Genomic DNA, 18,435 nt, shown 5'->3' with positions numbered 1-18,435 from the left:
AAATTACCTATCTGCTCTGGGCACTTCCCAGCGTCTGTTTCAGGCGAGCATGCACCGACAGAGCTTTTGAAAGCGGCACTCGATCCGTGCAAGGCTGGCACTGTGAACTGCAGTTGGGTACAAAGCACCTTTTACCAATAACCGCACCTGGTCGACTTCTGGACCCAGCTGGACTTCTCAGGCGTGACACAACACAGCCACTACGTGGTACATAGGCCATGATGAATGTCCACAGAAATGGCCTGTGCCATCACTTGAGCTTGCCTAACGATCAGCGCAGCTGGTCCCAAACAGTGACATAGAAAGCTAATTCTAGCAAAGTTCGTTTGTACACAGTGCCTGCCCCAAGGTGGAAGCTGAGAACCTAACATCCACACTTTGTGATGCACTCTGGAAATGCAAAACACTCACAAACACAGCCTAAAACAGAACCGAAAAGCACGAACGCTGCTAAGCCATGGGCACCGCTCTGTAAGCGAATGGCCACTGCTCCGTAGCGCCCCCACGCCGCTCCATTCAGCACATGTACTAGACTGTAAACAACCTGTGTGTAGTCTCTGCCACAGCATGTGGGGACCGCGCCAGCCACAACTGAAGGGAGTGCCTTTCCCGCGGCTACCGATGCACCACCCCTTTACCCCTTCCCTCCCCCCGCTCGTGCAGGGATAACCGGTCCTGGTGCGGGGGCTATAAAAAGGAGCGCACGCCGTTGCCTCTCTCTGTTCCTCGCCCGATCGTCTTGAGTGTGGGTGCTCCTGCTGCTAGCTCCTGATCACGACACCCCTGACCTCCGGACATGTAAGATAAAGATGTTTTTTTCACGGCCCGCTGTGTATGTGTGTTTTGTGTCTCCCTCGGGCAGGGGAATCACCCACAAGCGGGAAGCCAGTATCAACACCTAAATATATTGTTACACTGTGCCAAGCGGCCACAAAACAATTGCAGCTGCAGAACAGGGGCATAAGTTGGGCACGCTACTCAAGGACTATTTATAAATGAATAAATGTAAAACAAACTATCCCGAAGAGAGAGAGGAAGAAAGAAACAGTCAAGGCAATAATATCTGGATCATTCAATGATGCAAAACTATATTCCAAGAATGGGATTATGGCAAAACAGTACTTACGGGCATGCAACTTTGTCAAGTGCTGCAAAAAGCTTTTTCTTGACATCAATGTTCTCAACTATGGCCTCCACAACAAGGTCAGTATTCTTGACTGCCTCCTCTGCACAGGTACTGACTGCTATGCCAGCCAGTGTTTTATGCATAAACTCTTCACCTGCCTAGAAACACATGAAAAAGGCAAATAAAACAAATGGAATTGTTCAGCAACAAAAACACAGCATGTTTACCACAAGCAAGCAATACTAACTGCAAAAAGTAGCGGTTATAAGTGCATTCATGGTCAAGCTAACCTCCAATAACAACACAGCAACAAAAAATTACTGGTGATGTCATGCAGCCACAAGAACATGAATCACGTGTGTATAGTATGTTTTACATGTTCTATGACACATAAGCAAGTTAGGCTATCGTGTGCCAAACACAATGTTGAATGCATCCGCTTTGTGAGAGACATCTAAAACATTTTTGAAAATGTCATAACTTATTTAAGAGGAGGTCAACATTGCAAAAATCTGCTGCCTCCACTTCTTTTCATATGAAATGATTCTGTTGTGATGAAATTTGCAAAGGCATATTTGCAAAGGCATATTTGCAAAGGCATATTTGCAAAGGCATATTTGCAAAGCTGAGTGACAGAAGCAAAATGTAATGAAAATCTATGTATGCAATGTATGTGAAGTGGGTCCAGCGGACCAATGGCACATGTGGGACTGTGGTACACCTTACGCCATGGAAATGCGAGAATGACCCTGACGTTTACACGCACACACGCACACACACGCACGCACGCATGTACGCACGCACGCACGCGCATGCACACATGCACACACGTTTGCACTGCTGCTGCACTATGTTTGCATGATGTTAAGAAGTATCTTGATGTGTCTTATGTCTATGCATTCATAATGAATTGATTGTGGCAGAGAGCCAAAGTCAATGTGGGCACATCAGTGAAGCTGCTTACTTTAGACAAGCACTGGTGCAATACATGTAAAGATCGTTGCTTTTATCAAACTAATGCACTGGTGAATGATGAAATTCAGCATGATAAGATTTTTATACCCCTGCTCATATTCGCCAGAGCACAGGCGAATGCCGCTGAGTGCCAGATGCGGTCTTCGAACAGAGTAATAAGCCTTTTGAAGGCAGGACGTTTACATGAGATAAAATAATATCTTATAAATTGTCGGGATTACACAAGGGTCCTCACCAAGTAGCAAATATTGTGCACAATGCTAAACGTTGAACATTCAATACTATATGTCTCAATCAGCACGGTCATGCTTTTGCCCTTTGCCCAAGAAAATTGAAAAAGAAAAGGTCTGCAGCGATAATCAGCTTGTAATCTATTCAGTTTTACAGTAAACTATGTTTTCCATAACGAGCGTTAGAGAGAGGAATTGATAAAAAGAAAACGTACCGACGACTGATGGGTTTGTCGACATGTTCTAGCCAATTTAAACAGACAGAAGGGCACAATAAAGGAACTATACATGGTTAAATTAAACATTTTGTAGCACCTGCACATACTATGAGCATTCAAATAAAGTTTGTGGGCTGTCTACAAGCTTGCTGTCCCCAGCGATAGCGAGTACGCAGCACCGTGCAGCAGGGTGCCAGCGCGCCAGAAGCCGTCAAACCAGAAGGCCTGAAGGCCGACGATGATGAAGGGTCACATGACCAAAGATGGCAGCGCCCATGCACTCGCACTGTAAAGGGTCTGTACTCAGGGACAGCTGTTATTGTAAAAAGAATATTAGTTATGCTTTCTTTGTGAAACATGTGAATGTTCACATGGATACACTGAGTGCAGTTGGACAGACCCATTGGATGGAATGAGTAAGAACAACTGGGCTCACCAGCTGACAAAGCTACAGGGCCGAAATGCATCAGCGAAATGACACACGGCAGCTCCAGTTGCAATGCCTCCTTCGCACGCGAGAGCCGTTCGGTTCGGAGAGACCAGCAGGGGTCTCCCCTGGCCATGGACAGAAAGGCTTTTCATCTCCGTGCCCTTGCCCGCGACGACGGCGATGATGCGCGGGCCAACAAACCTCAAGCCGTACGATGCCTTGGAAGTCGACTGTCCTCATACTGTGTGCGCGACCAAGGCACAAGAAGCAATGCTTCACAAACGCTCACGTTTCTTTCTCTCCCCCCCCCCCCCCCCTTCTTCCAAATGTACAATAAACTCAGTCTTTGCTCAGCAACGAGTTGAGAAGTTCCTCACTCACGGGGCTCCCACACTCTGTGGCTCCCAAACTCCAATTAACCAATAAACGTTTCCACCACCACCACCCACGCCCTGAACACTAGCGACAAGAAATAGGATTTAGAGCAGACGCAGTCCAAAGTCAGGCCATGGTTACTGGAGGAATGCACCGAGCCATCGAGCCATTTAATGTCAAAAATTGTTTTTCGTGGACTCAGCGCCTCACCTACTTCGTGGCGAACAATACTTCCAATGAAGCGAAGCACCCGATCCTCCTGATGCTATGCGGGTTCCACTCTTTCTAGACTGTCTGTGCGCTGGTTACATCGAAGACTCCTGCAGAAGTCAGCTACCAAAACTTAATCACACTTCCTCAGAAGAACTTTGACCCTAGACCATCCGAGCTGTACAGCCGGCACGTCTTCCAGCGAAGCGACCCACTGCCCGAAGAATCGATCAGCAACTACGTCGCAGCCCTCAGAAGTTTCACAGCAGACTGCAACTTCAGAGTGCTGATGTTTGTGTGTGATGAGTGTGTGTTTTAAATAACAAAAAACAAATGTTTTCCCTTGTACTGCCGATTTCACTGACGTTTTTCATTTGATTATTGTACCAAATGTTCAATTTTTCTACCCCTGGCTGCCATGATTATTGTGTTCTAGCTGTGTATAATTTTTTCTTTATATATGATGTAATAATATTATTGCTGCCACTCCTGCTTGGGCCTACCAGAGGGCCTGCAGTATATTGTAAATAAATAAAATAAAATGACGTCTGCAACAAAGACTTTGCTGGCAGAAGGACACACACCTGTTCTAATGAATCCCACCATGCTGCCCCAAGACGTCATGCTTTGTGACAAATTCGTATGCGGCATCTGTGACAAACTCTGTCAGCAGAAAGCGCATCGCAGCAGCGAGGACTCAAGAGAGCGACGAGCTTCACGGAGGTGCACAAAACTTCTCAACTTGAAAAAGGAATGCAAACACTGCTCGCAGCAACGACACTGTTATCGATGTGATGGCTGGTACGAGGCTCGTACGTGCAAGTTCAATAGACCTTATGCAAAATTGCTGCCATCTATCGGACCTTCAGCGAACCACGCTATGTGACACCATATTGAAGGATTGAGTGAATCGGCTGCGCTTACGGCTGCTGCCATCGCGCTAGCTGCGTCTGCATTCTGCTGTGGTTTCCGTGCTATTTGTTCGCATTCAGAGTAAAAAATTACGAAATGATAGACAATTGACATGTCCATGCTGCCTGCATTCCAATTTTACTTCGTGAAGCGATACTGCACTGCCACAACTTCTTGCAAACGGTGGCATCAGCGTAGCTACAAACGGCAAAACTTTCGTTGCTGCTCCGGCACATTCCTTAACTGCTCAAATATGCGTCCATGAAAGAGTTTGATATTGCTTCCGGTTGTAAAACACGTCTGCGATGTCATTACGCTGCGTCAGCCACCGCAGGATGCCTTCGAGTCCAGCACGGGCTAGGCTCAACTTGTTACTGCGCCCGGTGTTCGGCCTCGATCATTGCCATTTCAGAGCACGTTGTACGAATTACACGTGCACGAAGATGCTTAATATTGATTTCTTTTTTTTTAATATAGGACTGATGCCTAATACACACTGCGCTCTGATGGACCTTCACAATTCCCAGTACAGCACGCGCACTGTACTGTTCCCATCCTCTGCCTGGACATTTAATGGCTGATGTATCTGGTTAGCGTGAAAACTACCATATAGCAGATCCCATATCCTATATGTTATTGATACGCTCTGGGGGGGGGGGGGCTAGTTGGTGCATGATTTAAAAAAAAAAAACACAGTGCGCAAACCAAACGACATGGAGGGAGGAAAGATGAACACATGCGTTCGTGTTCGTCTTTCTTCCCTCCGTGTCGTCTGGTTTGCGCACTGTGTTTTTTTTTTAATATATGTTATTTTCTAGCACCCCCAATCACGTGAATTTGTCGGCGAAACGCGACAGGTCAACGCCATGATTCCGTGTGCACTGATCCTCCTCGGATATATATCTCCTGTGGCCGTCACATCGTGGTTCTATTTCGTGGAAATCAATATATTAGCAGATACTGCTGTCTGCGAAGTCACATTGCAGAGGGGTGCCTGATACCCAGACGCAATGTCAAGCTCCTTTGTGGAAGTGTATTCCAGCAGTGCTTTGTGCAATGTGCAGTTTTTGACTTTTTTTTCCTTTCCATAATTCTTGAGAGAATTAAAGTATTTCATATTTTTTTTTATTACCCACGTCCTGGATGAGATCAGTAGTGAGACAGGCAACTATAGGAGCCTATTCAGAGTCTGTACCAGTTTCTAGCATTTGAGAAACAAACTTTATTTTTAAGTTTCAGGGTTTCAGGGGGGGGGGGGGGGGGGGGGCGAAATGTTAGTGGCATTCTTTGCTTGTGAAGATTTTGAATGAAAAAAACTAATAGCACTGCATTGTCATGCAATATTCGACACTAGCGACATTCTTCATGAAATCGTTTTGTGAAAACGTAGCGAACAAATATGGGCTGTCTAATTTTGAATAGCGGTTTTCTTTTTATAGCTACCGAAGTTATTTTGCAAAGTCCGAATCTATGGGGAGTGCAGTCAGTTGACACCTGAAAGAACACAAATGTCATCAGTGTAGAGCTGTGATGCATGCCATTTTTTTTTTTTTTTTTGCCATATTGCAAAACAACAAACATTATTTGCCAGCAGAAATTCAGGGAAGTAGTAGAATGTACCAAGCAATAAGCATACAGAAAATGTGATGCATACATTTAGAGGGCTGGGTATCTTTAGGCAAAATAAAGTTCGAAGACATGTGTGCGCGCATCCTTGTTTCTGCTACGATAGCCGCGGTAACAAACCTCACTGCTAAGCGCGGTAAGGCTCGCTACAAACCATATTGCTCTGTGGATAGTGTCAAATGGTTGACAGTTTGAATTCCTACCTCACTAAACTGTTTTGACGGCGCACCATGAAGGTTAAATGAAAAAATAGCATTATTAAGCGATAATGAATGAGAGAAAATAAATCTGGAGTGGTCCAAATTAAGGCGCAACTCTTTCTCGATGCACCTCACATAACTCGCAGACAAAAAAAATTTCGTACTAATAAAAAAAAAAAAAACAGTAAACAGCACGGTAATCGCCATCACTTAGCAGTAACAATCATGCGAACTCGCGGTAGACGAGAGCAGTTAAAGAGTAGAGGCAGTTGCTGCCACGTATACTTTGCGTCATACGTTTTGCAAGTTGTGTTCTGGAGACGCATCTCAGTAACTGAAGCCTAGACGTAGTCTACTATATTCGATTCATCGATGAATCGAATGCATAAAGATGTTAGAATATCACACTGGAATTTAAGAGAACAGTCTGGCACCTTTGAAGTGCCAAAACATGTTCTATCTGGATACCTGAACGTATACATACGGGCAAAATCTGTTGACAGCTTGTATGCATGAAACCGTAAAAGCTGGGATGTGTTGGCGCAATAAGGAGATCAGATCTTGCAGATCATTTAGGTGAAAAGGAGATGCGCAGTCCGTCTACAGACAAATTTAGCACACCGTGGGCGATAGATTTCATCTGCCTTGGCACAGAGTACCAATTTGTAATCTTTCAAAGCCCGCTAAATAAGATACTATGTTACAATGCAGGCACTGTTGATCGAAAGTGCACCTAGCGTGACAACCACGCAAGAGCTGGTTAACACAAGCCTCAAGAAAAAAAAAAAAAAAAGCTCAAGGGATATAATTTGCTGCTTCTTTTCTTCTACGGCCTAATTTTAGTTATGCGTACATCAAGGGACACAACAGTATGTCGGCATTATTGACGACAACGAGCATTAACACAGCCAGCCACGCAACCCCCTACCCTGCTGCTTGCCGCTCCTGAATTCAGCTACCCTCAAACATGGCGGAAACACGTGCGGCGGCTGTTAGGTAGCAGCAATTTTGCATAAGGTCTATACGGCGCAATGCTGCTTTTGCTCCAAGAAGGGACAAATCGAGAAAGCGTGCATCTCCCGAAAGAAGGAAACCAGGGAAGGCAAGCCCAACACCAGGCAAGGAATGCACAGTGTCAATGCCCAGTCCAAGAGCAATGACACTACACCCAGCAATCCAGACTACGATCTTCAAGTAGTGAGTAAGCAAAAACCTGCCCAAAATTCCCTGCTGACATGAAAGTCGAGGGAAGGTCCCTAAAATTCAAATTGGATAAGGGTGCCGCATGTTCTGTAATCAGCAAGGCTGCGTACCGTCAAACATGGCCGACGAACACCCCAAAGCTTATGAACGAACCCCTTGACTTGTACACTTGGTCAGGAGAGGAGCTTTGCACTCTCGGATCATCACAAGTTTGTGTGCTATTTAAGTCAAAGGACTATGTGCTACCTCTGCTGGCCATGTAAGGAAATGGCTACAACTTGCTAGGACGTGACTAGTTTTCCACGCTGCACATGTGTTTGCACATAATAAGGCAGGTCACTGAGGCAAAACAAGAGGCTCTCGCACGCCATCAAAGAATGCGGCCTAAAGCACCACCTTCTGATTGGGAGCGTGCAACAGCTCCATGGCACACAGTCCACGCTGACTCAGCTGGCCCTGTGGAGGGAAGAATGCTGCTAGTTGCTGTAGACGCATACAGCTGGCTCGAAGTGCACCATGTGCGCAACATACAGTCACCGACACTAATCGAGGAAGTGCGTAGCCTGTTTGCAGCCTTCGGCATTCCTGAAATGCTAGAGTAACAGATAATGGCGCATCCTTCATTTCTAAGGAAATGGAAGATTTCCTAAAGAATGGTGTAACGCACATTACAAGTGCTCCCTATCATCCAGCCATGAATAGGCAAGCAGAGAGAATGGTTTTCGAGACTAAGCAAGTGTTGGCCAAGGATCAGTCTGGAACATTTGCGTGTAGGCTGGCTCGGTTTTTGCTCAAGCAGCGCACGGCTGTTTCAGTCACAACAGGCAGAACACCACCCGTACTCATGTTCGGACGCAAGCTCTCGATGGCACTCACATGCATTCCGCCATGACCTGCTGAAAAGACGATCTCGAACAAGAGCATTACGGGAGGAGCGGTCGCAGGTCATTCGCTCTTTTTCTGCAACTTCACAGGAAGCCCTGCTTGGATAGAAGGAACTGTATTGAAGAGACTAGGATATAGACCTTGGCTAATCAAGTAAAAAACCGGAACGGTTCGTTGGCACCTTGATCACATAAAGCCAGGTGCTGAAGCCTAACCGATGGAAAATCCGCCACTGGACGATCGGACCAGCAGACCAGCAGCAAGCGAACAGTTTACACTGGCGGCTCCTTATGTGATCACAACACCAGCGGAAACTTCACCTGCACACGATCTGCCTACAGCGCACCACTCTGAACATGGAGAAGCTGAGGCCTGGCAAGATGACTGCGCAATTCAACCCTGCCACGAACAGCCAAACGGGCCCATTCAAGATCAAGCTCTGCCAAGGCCTCAACATGAACGTCATCCACTCAACCGATACTGTGACCCAATCTAAGGAGGAAAGGATGTTGTGTATGTGAACCGACGCACAACCACCTTACCTCCTAGCTAACGGACGCACGGCCACTTCAGCTGCAATGCTTTCTTTCGCACGTGCGAGCCAGCCGCTTCAGAGAGACCAGTAGGATTACCCCTGATCACAGAGAAAGACCTTCTATCTCTATGTCCTTACCCACAACGACGACGCGCGGGCCAACGAAACCCAAGCCGTACGATTCATTGGAAGTCGACCGTCCTCGGACCATGTGCGCGACCAAAGCACGAGAAGCAATGAGCTTGTGTTTCTTTCCCTCCCTTTCCATTGCTTCCAAATGTACAATAAACTCAGTCTCTACCCAGCAACACAGTTGGAAGTTCATCGCTCACTGGGCTCCCAAGCCCTGAACATAACAGTATCCCCACCCTGGGTGTCCCGTTTGCAAGTACCGAGATGTTGCAGCTGATATCCACCACCTACTGTGGGAATGTCCAGCGCTGAAGCCGACACGGCACCTGATGGCAATTGGTCTCTTCCTCCACAATCCGTTGTCATATGCTGCCTGGACACAAGCGAACGCATCACCGTTCACTCCTGAACTTCCTTACATGAGCTAACCTTTTTTTATTTGACCATACCCTTCATCCATCCTAACATTATTTTATGCCTCGAGGCAAGAAACATCACAAATAAAAAACAAAGTCAGTACAATGTTAGTGTAGTACATTTTAAAATGAGTATACTACACCGTACAAATGTGATAGCTTCTACATCTGTCGGGAATCCCGCGAAGCATACACCGGCTGCTTCTGCTGCGTCTACCCGCCAGTTTCCGTACGCTTTCACAATGTGCTTGTTTCAACACTGTATGTAGCGTGGGCTAATCATTAACAGGAAATTTACGTTCGCTTAGGCCTTCAGTGGCGTAAAGAAACACATTCCTGCGTCATTGGCAGCTCAAAAACTATTACTTTAAGTAAAGGCCAAACTGAAGCCTTAAATGAGGCTAGATACGCCATAACTGCCTGGTGTAGTAACACTGTGACAAAAGCTCCGCCCCCATAGCCTTGGCTGCATAGCCACAGAAAGTTGTCCCCAAGTATAGGTGAGTATAGGCTGAGTATAGGTGAGCATAGGCTGAGTATAGGTGAGCATAGGCAGAGTATAGCTGAAAATGGGCTGCCCAATTGGAACCAACTGCAGTCCATTTGAATTGTCCACCTGGAATGAAAATTCCAAATGTAATCAACTGGACTGTCCATTCCGAATGAAAATTCCCACTGGACTACCCAATTGGAATGTGAAATCTAAATTGTCTGTACATTTGGAAAGAGAATTCCAACTGAAACCCACCGAGTCCCATTGGAATCACCAAAGAAATGCAGTATGTTACCTCAACGTTGCTAGTAAGTAGTTAGTTACATGGCAACGTTGCTGCCATGTAAAGAGAGCAACAAAATGCAACGTTACAGTAATGTTGCCCAAGATATGTCATCACGATGCTTCAGAATTACATCGCAGCAATGTTTATAGGCATATGCAGTACCAACGCTTAGTACAAACATCACACCAACGCTTGAGTCTATTATAGACAACATTCCTGAACAGATATTTGTAAAATAATGCTGACAAGGCTAATATAATGCACAGGTAATATACACACTCTATTGAATCCTGCTACTTTCCATTAACACAGTGCATTCAGTATATAACCGGAGGATACTAAAGCAACATATGAATAGGCCTCGGTAAGGTGCCTTCTTAAAAATGAGCATGTGCGTGTTTAGCTAATGCAATTGCCTAGTGTTTGCACAAAAATGGAAGAGTAGACTTTTTTTAATAAATATGATTAGCAAAATATGATTAGCAACATGATCATGCCCTTTTGTAGTTTTCATTTTTTCCATCGCAAGCTTAGCTCTTTCCTTACCACGCCACTATGATTCAAGTGTCGGTTATAAAAAAACTCAACTTCAAATTTCATGCTACTGGTGCTGTAGTTTGTATTTCAGACACAATATTTCTATTTCATGCCTATTTTTTATTTTTTTTTCTGCCCTGAGGCTATTTTTCAAACAACTCTGAAATTGAGGTTGTGGCATGGAATGATCCCAACATGGTATCAACCTTGGAAACGGCACTTGCTCGTAAAAAAAAACCTGTTTCAGGCGATTCTGTTGCCTGTGGAGCAGATTTGTTGAATGCAATCAGTGGTAGCGGCTCAGAAGAGGACGTTGCACTGTCGAATTTTGATTCCAATACTGAAACTCAGCAACAGCCCAGAATGATGGTGGCTATGCATGCCTGCTTCTAGTTTGTTTGTTCCTCTTTCCCGCTCGTTCACTCCCTCCAAATATGTCACGATTGATATTTTTCTTATCTGTAATGCCTCGACAATGTTTGGGGAGACGTCCTACCGCAATCACCAAGAAAGATTGAGATTCGGCTGAATAGAAATCCAGGCATCGACCTTAGACTGACATAGCAGCCCAAAACTGTTCACCAAAGCAGTGGACTTCAACTATTTTTCACAGCAGTAGTTCTAAACGCCAAAAAGGATATTTACAGTCACCAACAGAAAATTACTTATTTTTCGGACATGCTTATGTGGAATTTTTTTGTGGAGCTGCGACCTTCTCCATTGTGCTAATGCATATGAGCACCTAAAATTTCAGACGCATCGTGACCAACTACTCGATTTTTTGGACTTGATTCGTCCAGCTGTCATTTGAGGATGCTTCACTGCAGGTATTGTGAGGACCATGTGGTGAAGCATCCACAAAACATGGCGGTTCAGCGAAATCGCAGTGGTAAATTCACTTTTACGTTCGTACTTTGTCGAAGTGCGCTGCCCGTGACGAGTCGACAGCAGTACAGCCATTAAATGCTTTGCGAATAGGCTCTTGGCAATCGAAAATGTTCTGCATATTTTACATAATTTCATCGCATTTTGTTTGATTTTCATATCAAGAGCTTCCTATATGCTATACTTTTTTTAAAGCTATACTTTGTTTCTGTGATTTTTCTTCTGGCATTTTCAAAAGCAACCTAAATTAAAAATGAGACTGGTTTAAAGTACTGTTTTCAGGCTTTAGTTCAGTGAAGAAATTACGCCTCTAAACTTTTTTTTCTCAGACAGTAACATGCATATCAAATCAAAGGCGCAAATTAGCCTTTTTTAGGCAGTATAAAGAAAAACGTTTCTACTTCAAATTGCATTTGAGCTGTAACTTTAAAATCTTTCTGCAATGGCTATTATCTTGCAAATCTAAATTCTTTATTCTCGTCCAATCTGTGTATCTGCTATTTTTCTTTTTTTCCAATGCTCACACTGAGTATTTGAGGTAAAATAGATGTTTTTGAAATGTGCATTCTATGCCCATCATTTCTAAGCATTTTACTCATTTTTAGCTCTCATATAGTTTGCAGCAAAAAAGTTTGCCAGAGACCTATCAAAAACACCCATTTTCCCCCTGGTAACGGAAGAATTAAAAATGAATTAAAACCTTTCGAGACACTTAGGACTGCCCATATGTATGAAGGCGAAAGCTCGCTCATGCAGGGATATCCAATTCAAAAGCACACAGTGTGCTAAGTCACATTAATAGAACATACCACTGTGGGTACTTAACTCAATTCGAATCCTTATTGCTTAATGCATGCCAATTAGGCAGCGAAATGGTATGACACCCTCCAGAACACTGCATGAAGAATGGTTGCATCACAATTCTGATATGAAAGAGAACAAATATGGCATCCCACAGAGGTCCATACAGATGCCTTCAGAGAAAATGGCATGACAGAGGCAATAAGGGGAAGAGCCCTTGCACAGGAGTATCTGTTCTGTTGTGCATAGTGTCGTCCTACATGCTGCTTCAACTTCGGTGGCTCGAAAATGGCTGGTGTCACGGGGGCCATTGCAATTGTGATGTGAGCGAAGGACTCAAACCCTCAACCTCATGCATGGTCACATGGCGCATAGTAACACATTGTTAGTCCTAACTATGTGTGCTTGGTTTGACCTTGGCCAGTTTAAGTTAAAGGTCAAGTGTGCAAATCGAGTTCGAACTCTGGGTTGTACCTGGAGTAGCAGAGCTTTGTCTAACATCTTCCCTTGACTAGCAGGTATCACTGGCTCTAAAACAAGGGCCTCACATAGGGTATATATAAGCTCACTAAAAATTGCTGTTATGTGTGTGTGCACAGCATAATAGTAGTATCTGTTTCACACTATTTCTTTTTCAAGATTGATACAATTAACTTAATCACCATGGGAATGTTTGCGTTATGTGCACAGTCAGAAAATCTACTCCTTGTAATCTGTTGCCTTAAAGATCTCTGTATTTTCTTCACCTTGGCAGAATATGCAGATGACCATAAATTTTTGTTGCGTAGCACGTGCATGTGTTTTGCTCAACTGCAAATATAAATTAAGTAGCATCGTTATTGTGCTTACTTCTTGTCAGTCGAACGTCAGGATATTGATATATATATATAATGTTAATGTGTAACGTTACCTGGTGATATGAAAAAAAGTGACATTAGCAGCATCTAGGCAACGCTACGTACGGACCGACATTTTAGGCTACTCAGGCACCGTTTAGGCGAAGTTTTACATTGCTTGGAGTTTTTTTTTTTTTTTTTTTTTTTTTTTTTTTTTTTTTAAATGGGGAGCTGTCCTTACCGACGGCAGCACATACCTGTTAACACTGTTTATATATAATTATATATAAGTAAACGCACCTTTTTGTCATTGGCAAACTGCTTTTTTACGACTCGTTTCAGACTTTCCGCGATGCGAGCCTTGGACTTGTCGAGGACTTCTTTCGATACGTCAACAAGGACAACCTGATGACCGGTTTGGGAGGCAACCTAGGTAAAACAAAGCGAAACCGACTGTAGGCAACTTAGCTCATCAAGGGCGAATATTGCACGAACATTGCACGAACATTGCACGAACATCTGACCCTCGAAAAGCTGCATAACAGGAATAGCCGTAAGGGTGAAAGTAACGACAGCCTAAGGGTCAATGAACAGGGCAACGCACACCGGAGGAAACACCAAATGTTAAGCGTTACCTGCGCGATTCCGGCTCCCATAGACCCGCCTCCAACGACAACCACATGTTTGATAGTCGCTCGAACAACAGAAGTAGAAAAGGCACGAGACGAAAGGTAGGTCGCCAACATGGTTATGGCCTGAACTAAATGAACTAGCCTACCGCGCTAAAATGCTGAAGGCAAGTCGCCAAGAGTACAAGGTAGATCAACCGATCAACACTTGTAGCGACTGTAGGATTGTAGCCTTGGCCGAAAGAGGCCAAAGGGCCAAAGAGCCAAAACTGATAACGAGAACGCGGAACGGTAGACAGACAGGTAGGCACCAAGTACCACGGCCGGTCGAAGGAGAGAGCGCTTCCGGCCGTGCAAGTACGCACGTCAGAGGAGGTCAAACTTCTCGTCTCGCACTTCCTTCTCGTGCTTTGATAGTCGTGGTTAAAATTCAAAACCTGCAAAATATGATTTTCTCGAAACAAATTACCAGCTCTGTCGCGTCATCTGCAGTAGTTAAAAAAATAAAAGAACTCTACAGTGTTTGTCACACTTTAAACGGTTTAATGTGGTTGACACATAACGTCACTGGAATGTTCTGGCGCTGCTGGCGCGAGCGCGGCGGCGTCGGCGGACGTCGTCTGCTTCTGCTCTACACGCTCTGCAACACAGCCTAATTTCTGTTTTTCGCGGGGGCTACGCTCAAGTTTAACGTTCCTCTGTGTCTTAAGACCATAAGGTTCTCAAAAGCGGGCACCTCAGGCACGTAAGTCGCTCGTCTCTGCAGCACCTTCGCGAAGACAGGACGTTCTTTGAGCATGTTTGAGGTTTCATTTCATAACCTGAACGAATCACTGTTAATTTGAAGCGGGAAACAAAACTATAAAAACAAGGAACTAAAATGCCTACGCATGACTGTTTAAAACAGCGCTTCGTCGCGCCTATGGTGCCACTGTAGGCACCGGACTATGATGCAGAGATGCGCATATGCCACTGCTGTGAAAGTGCGCCTTCCTAAACTGAAATTGGGATCAGCCGTCGGTAAACGACTGGGCATAGCTAGGCAGCCGGTATTATCGGCCAGCTAATTCCAGCCCAAAGGTGGGTTCTGATTGGTTTTCAATTACGCTGCCTAATAGTTAGTCAAAGGCTTTCATCCAACGTCAGAACAGAGGGCCAATTGCAGCTAAGATCATTTCATGCATTCAAAACAGTTGCCAGTAAGATCACATCGCATATGTGGCTGTTCTCAGGCATTTTACGTACACAAATAGCAAAAAATATTGGTGATGGCTACATTGCAGGGACAATGCAGATAATCATGCATAGCGGATTTTCAGATGTAATATATACTTGCATGCGATTTCACTCATAAAAAAATCAAGAAGTAAAACTGCACAACAGAAAAATGTAATGGGAGCATGAAATCTGTGCGCGTAAATAGCAGGTAGTACATGCTGCGGCCATTTATGATAGGCATTTGTTTTATTGTCGGGTATCCACATGACGTGACGAGGGAAGCTTATATATTACATGGCAATATATATGTAGCCAAATTGACTTGGCTGCTCACACGGTTTCACGTGATGTCTGAAGTGCTTGCATATGCAAATCTGCCTGTCTCTAGAGTCCAGAAGCTGGTGAAGTGCTATTTTATGCGGAGCCCTTTAGTTTTTCATTCTAGCGCATGTGAAATAACTGTGGTGGAACCAGGCATTGTGGAATTTAGTGAAATACAGCAGCCATGCAATTCCTTAGCAAACTCAGTCCGAGTCCACCTGCTCCATATCTTACCTCTTAACCTTCTGCTCACCGATGCCTGCATAAAATATCAGTGTAAGCATTCATCATTCTTATGAAGTACCAGTTCATGCACCCCAAGGCATGCCAGATTATAAATTCACTGCTTTTAATTATGCCATGAAAATTGCACCTCAATGTTTATTTATGGTGCTCAAAGTTCGCACTATCAGTTGTGAGCTGTACGTGATAGCAAGCTAAATCCAAGAACCACTGTATACACTTTCAAGCCAAAAGTTTGCTGTCAAACCTACTGGTTTGGAGATTCTCCTTACTCTAGCCATTACACTTCACTATGTGAGTTTTGGTTTTTCTCTCCTTTTTAGTGCAAATATCATGAGGCCTGCCCTGCAAAAAGTGCAGAAAAATCTCCATCCTTGTACTGCTCTAGAAACTGTGTGGTTAACAGATAATATGAAATCAAATAGCCTTGTTTCAACATTTTTTTTTTTTTTCGTTCTGTATCATAAAGCTGTCCAGTCTGTTTTCCTGGCTTCCCAAGCCATGATCATTCTAGATAAAGTTTTTTTTTTCTTTTTTTTTTTTACTCGGCTCTAAATTTTGGCAACAATTGGGAAGCTGTGGTTAAATATGAAATTTAATTTCAGATTGTGTCAGCATATTTTTTATTCTGTATTATGAAACTGCCCAATCTGTTTCGCCAGCTTTATTAATATTACAGACCTGGTTTCCTACAGTGATCCTTTCATCTAACCGAAAAACAATGTAACGTTTTTTTTTTTCCTCACCACTAAATCTTGGCAACAATTTCCCCCGTGGAAGAACATATATTAACAATCCCGTCGGCGCCCGATTGTAATAAGAGCTCTCATAGCTCTTATTAATTACAACAAAAAAAAGCGCATTAGACAAGCTACGTCACAATTAGCCCTGATGGCGACGCTCTCCGTGTAGGTAGAATCGTTTCGCGCACGCAAACAAAAGGCCGCGCACCCACGACAAATCTGAAGCACAATAACACACACACGAAAAACTAGTCATTGATATATAACACTGCAGCTACATCGTACGCTCGGATCACTGTTAGCATGAACGATGCACAGCTCAAAATTCATTTCAGCGTTCGGAAAGCAAGAAGTGCGCATTGAATTTTCACGATCGTAAAATATACATGCGGGCAGTTCCACCAGCTTGACGAAAAAGCAGTCGTTTCGAACGTGATCACTTTCACTACACTCGCATTTGTTACTGCTATGATGTACTGACTACGCTTTACGTACAGGAAATTCATTGTGGGGAGCTTCTTGCTGCTGTCCGTGAAGCACCTCGCTGGAATCAGGAATATTTGCGATACGACTCCAATACAGTGTGCTTGAAATCTCAAGAGCGCTTGAGGAAGCAGCCTGAAGTCAAGCAGGGTCGAGCTCGATTGCACTTGAAAGTTGCCACGTGACAACCTCAATCGAGTTCAATGAGGATCGAAACTGTCCGTGTGACAGGGGTATACGTTCACTATAGTTCGTTTATAGGAAAGGAAAGGCGCAGCATATCTATCATTCGCGGAAGGCAAGAATTAAGGGAGGAAGGTGAGAGTGAAAGTAAATAGAGAGAAAGAGAATTGCGTATAGTGGAGGGCTGCGGAGTAATTTCGACGTGATATGAATTCACGTCTGTGATGCGACTGTATACTAACTTTACCCATCCCTCTCTCTCAACTTTTACATCCACTCACCCCTTTCCCCCAGTGCAGGATAGCAAGCCGGCTTCTTTTACGGGTTAACCTCCATGCCTTTCCTCCTCAAAGCACATTATTCACAGTTTAAATTACTCGATTATGACGAACACAATACATTAATGCATTACGCGAATCAAATCCCTTTTTTTTTTAATTTTTGTCGTCTACTAGTGCACCACTCACCAACGTCACGACGTGGTGCTGTCTTCTCACTCGCAATCATGGAGGAAGCCAACCTCCTCTGACGCCGCTCCCTTCTCCATGCCTTCTCTCTCTTTTGCGCGCTATGATTCTTGGGAATTTAGCCAACATAGTTGCCAGACTCAAAAGTAGCAGGGTACATGGTATATTTTAGTGACTTTGGATTTCCAACTCTATGGGATTTCCCCGCGGATCGAAAGCCTACCGGAGCGGTCTGCCGAAAGTTGTGCGTCTTGTCGTAACACATGTTACTTTGTTTACAATTATTGCATTGTACTCCGTGTTTATAGGCACACTAATGAGAACTGAAGGTGGCCTTTTCATCTTTGGTTTCGTCAGGGAGACTACGAATTCGACATAACATTACATGCATGGGCAACTGGCTTCAGCGTAACAATGTGTATTTGAGGTCTGCATTTCCTAAATGAATCAAACGATTTTCATCTCGAACAATACATGCACATGCCCTGACAAACAAATGTTTCGTTTCTCGAGGAGTGCGCATGACAGGATACTCACCGTTGGAGCGATAGTCCCGAGAGGTATATCCGTGTAGTTCTTGCATCCCGGCACGCAGCATCTCATATGACAGTACTTTCTGTTGGGCTAGTTGGTTTGAATATATGCTTGCGGGACTCAGCGCACAAAGACAGCACAAGAAAGCAACGGACGACAGGACGAAGCGATTATTAGCGCTTTGTCCCCTCGTCTTGTTCTCGCGTGCTTCGTCTTTATGCGTCGAGCCCCGCAAGCATTTCATATGGCGCAGCTGCTGAGGGGACCCAGCCATACTTCGCGAAATACACGGGTGCACTGCGC

The 18,435-nt window shown here is 44.4% G+C and overlaps 1 protein-coding gene across 2 annotated transcripts in view; it reads right to left on the bottom strand.

The window, feature by feature from the left end:
* LOC146203673 (hydroxyacyl-coenzyme A dehydrogenase, mitochondrial-like) overlaps positions 1 to 14,305 on the bottom strand; it is a 42,390-nt gene extending 28,085 nt beyond the window's left edge. The window contains exons 1-3 of one of the 2 annotated variants that reach the window (XM_084588848.1): positions 13,947 to 14,305; positions 13,612 to 13,740; positions 1,127 to 1,284 (exon numbers count right to left, since the gene is read on the bottom strand). In XM_084588848.1, the coding sequence (XP_084444974.1) occupies positions 1,127 to 1,284; positions 13,612 to 13,740; positions 13,947 to 14,057 (398 nt within the window). In that variant the 5' untranslated portion in view covers positions 14,058 to 14,305. The remainder of the gene's footprint in view (positions 1 to 1,126; positions 1,285 to 13,611; positions 13,741 to 13,946) is intronic. The other variant, XM_084588849.1, reaches the window with a different exon arrangement.
* Between the last annotated feature and the right edge of the window lie 4,130 nt (positions 14,306 to 18,435).

The sequence above is a fragment of the Amblyomma maculatum genome, chromosome 1, assembly GCF_055883805.1.
Source record: "Amblyomma maculatum isolate TAMU_Amacu chromosome 1, ASM5588380v1, whole genome shotgun sequence".
In the NCBI taxonomy this organism is placed as follows: domain Eukaryota; kingdom Metazoa; phylum Arthropoda; class Arachnida; order Ixodida; family Ixodidae; genus Amblyomma; species Amblyomma maculatum.
This window is presented reverse-complemented; position numbering and strand designations above follow the sequence as displayed.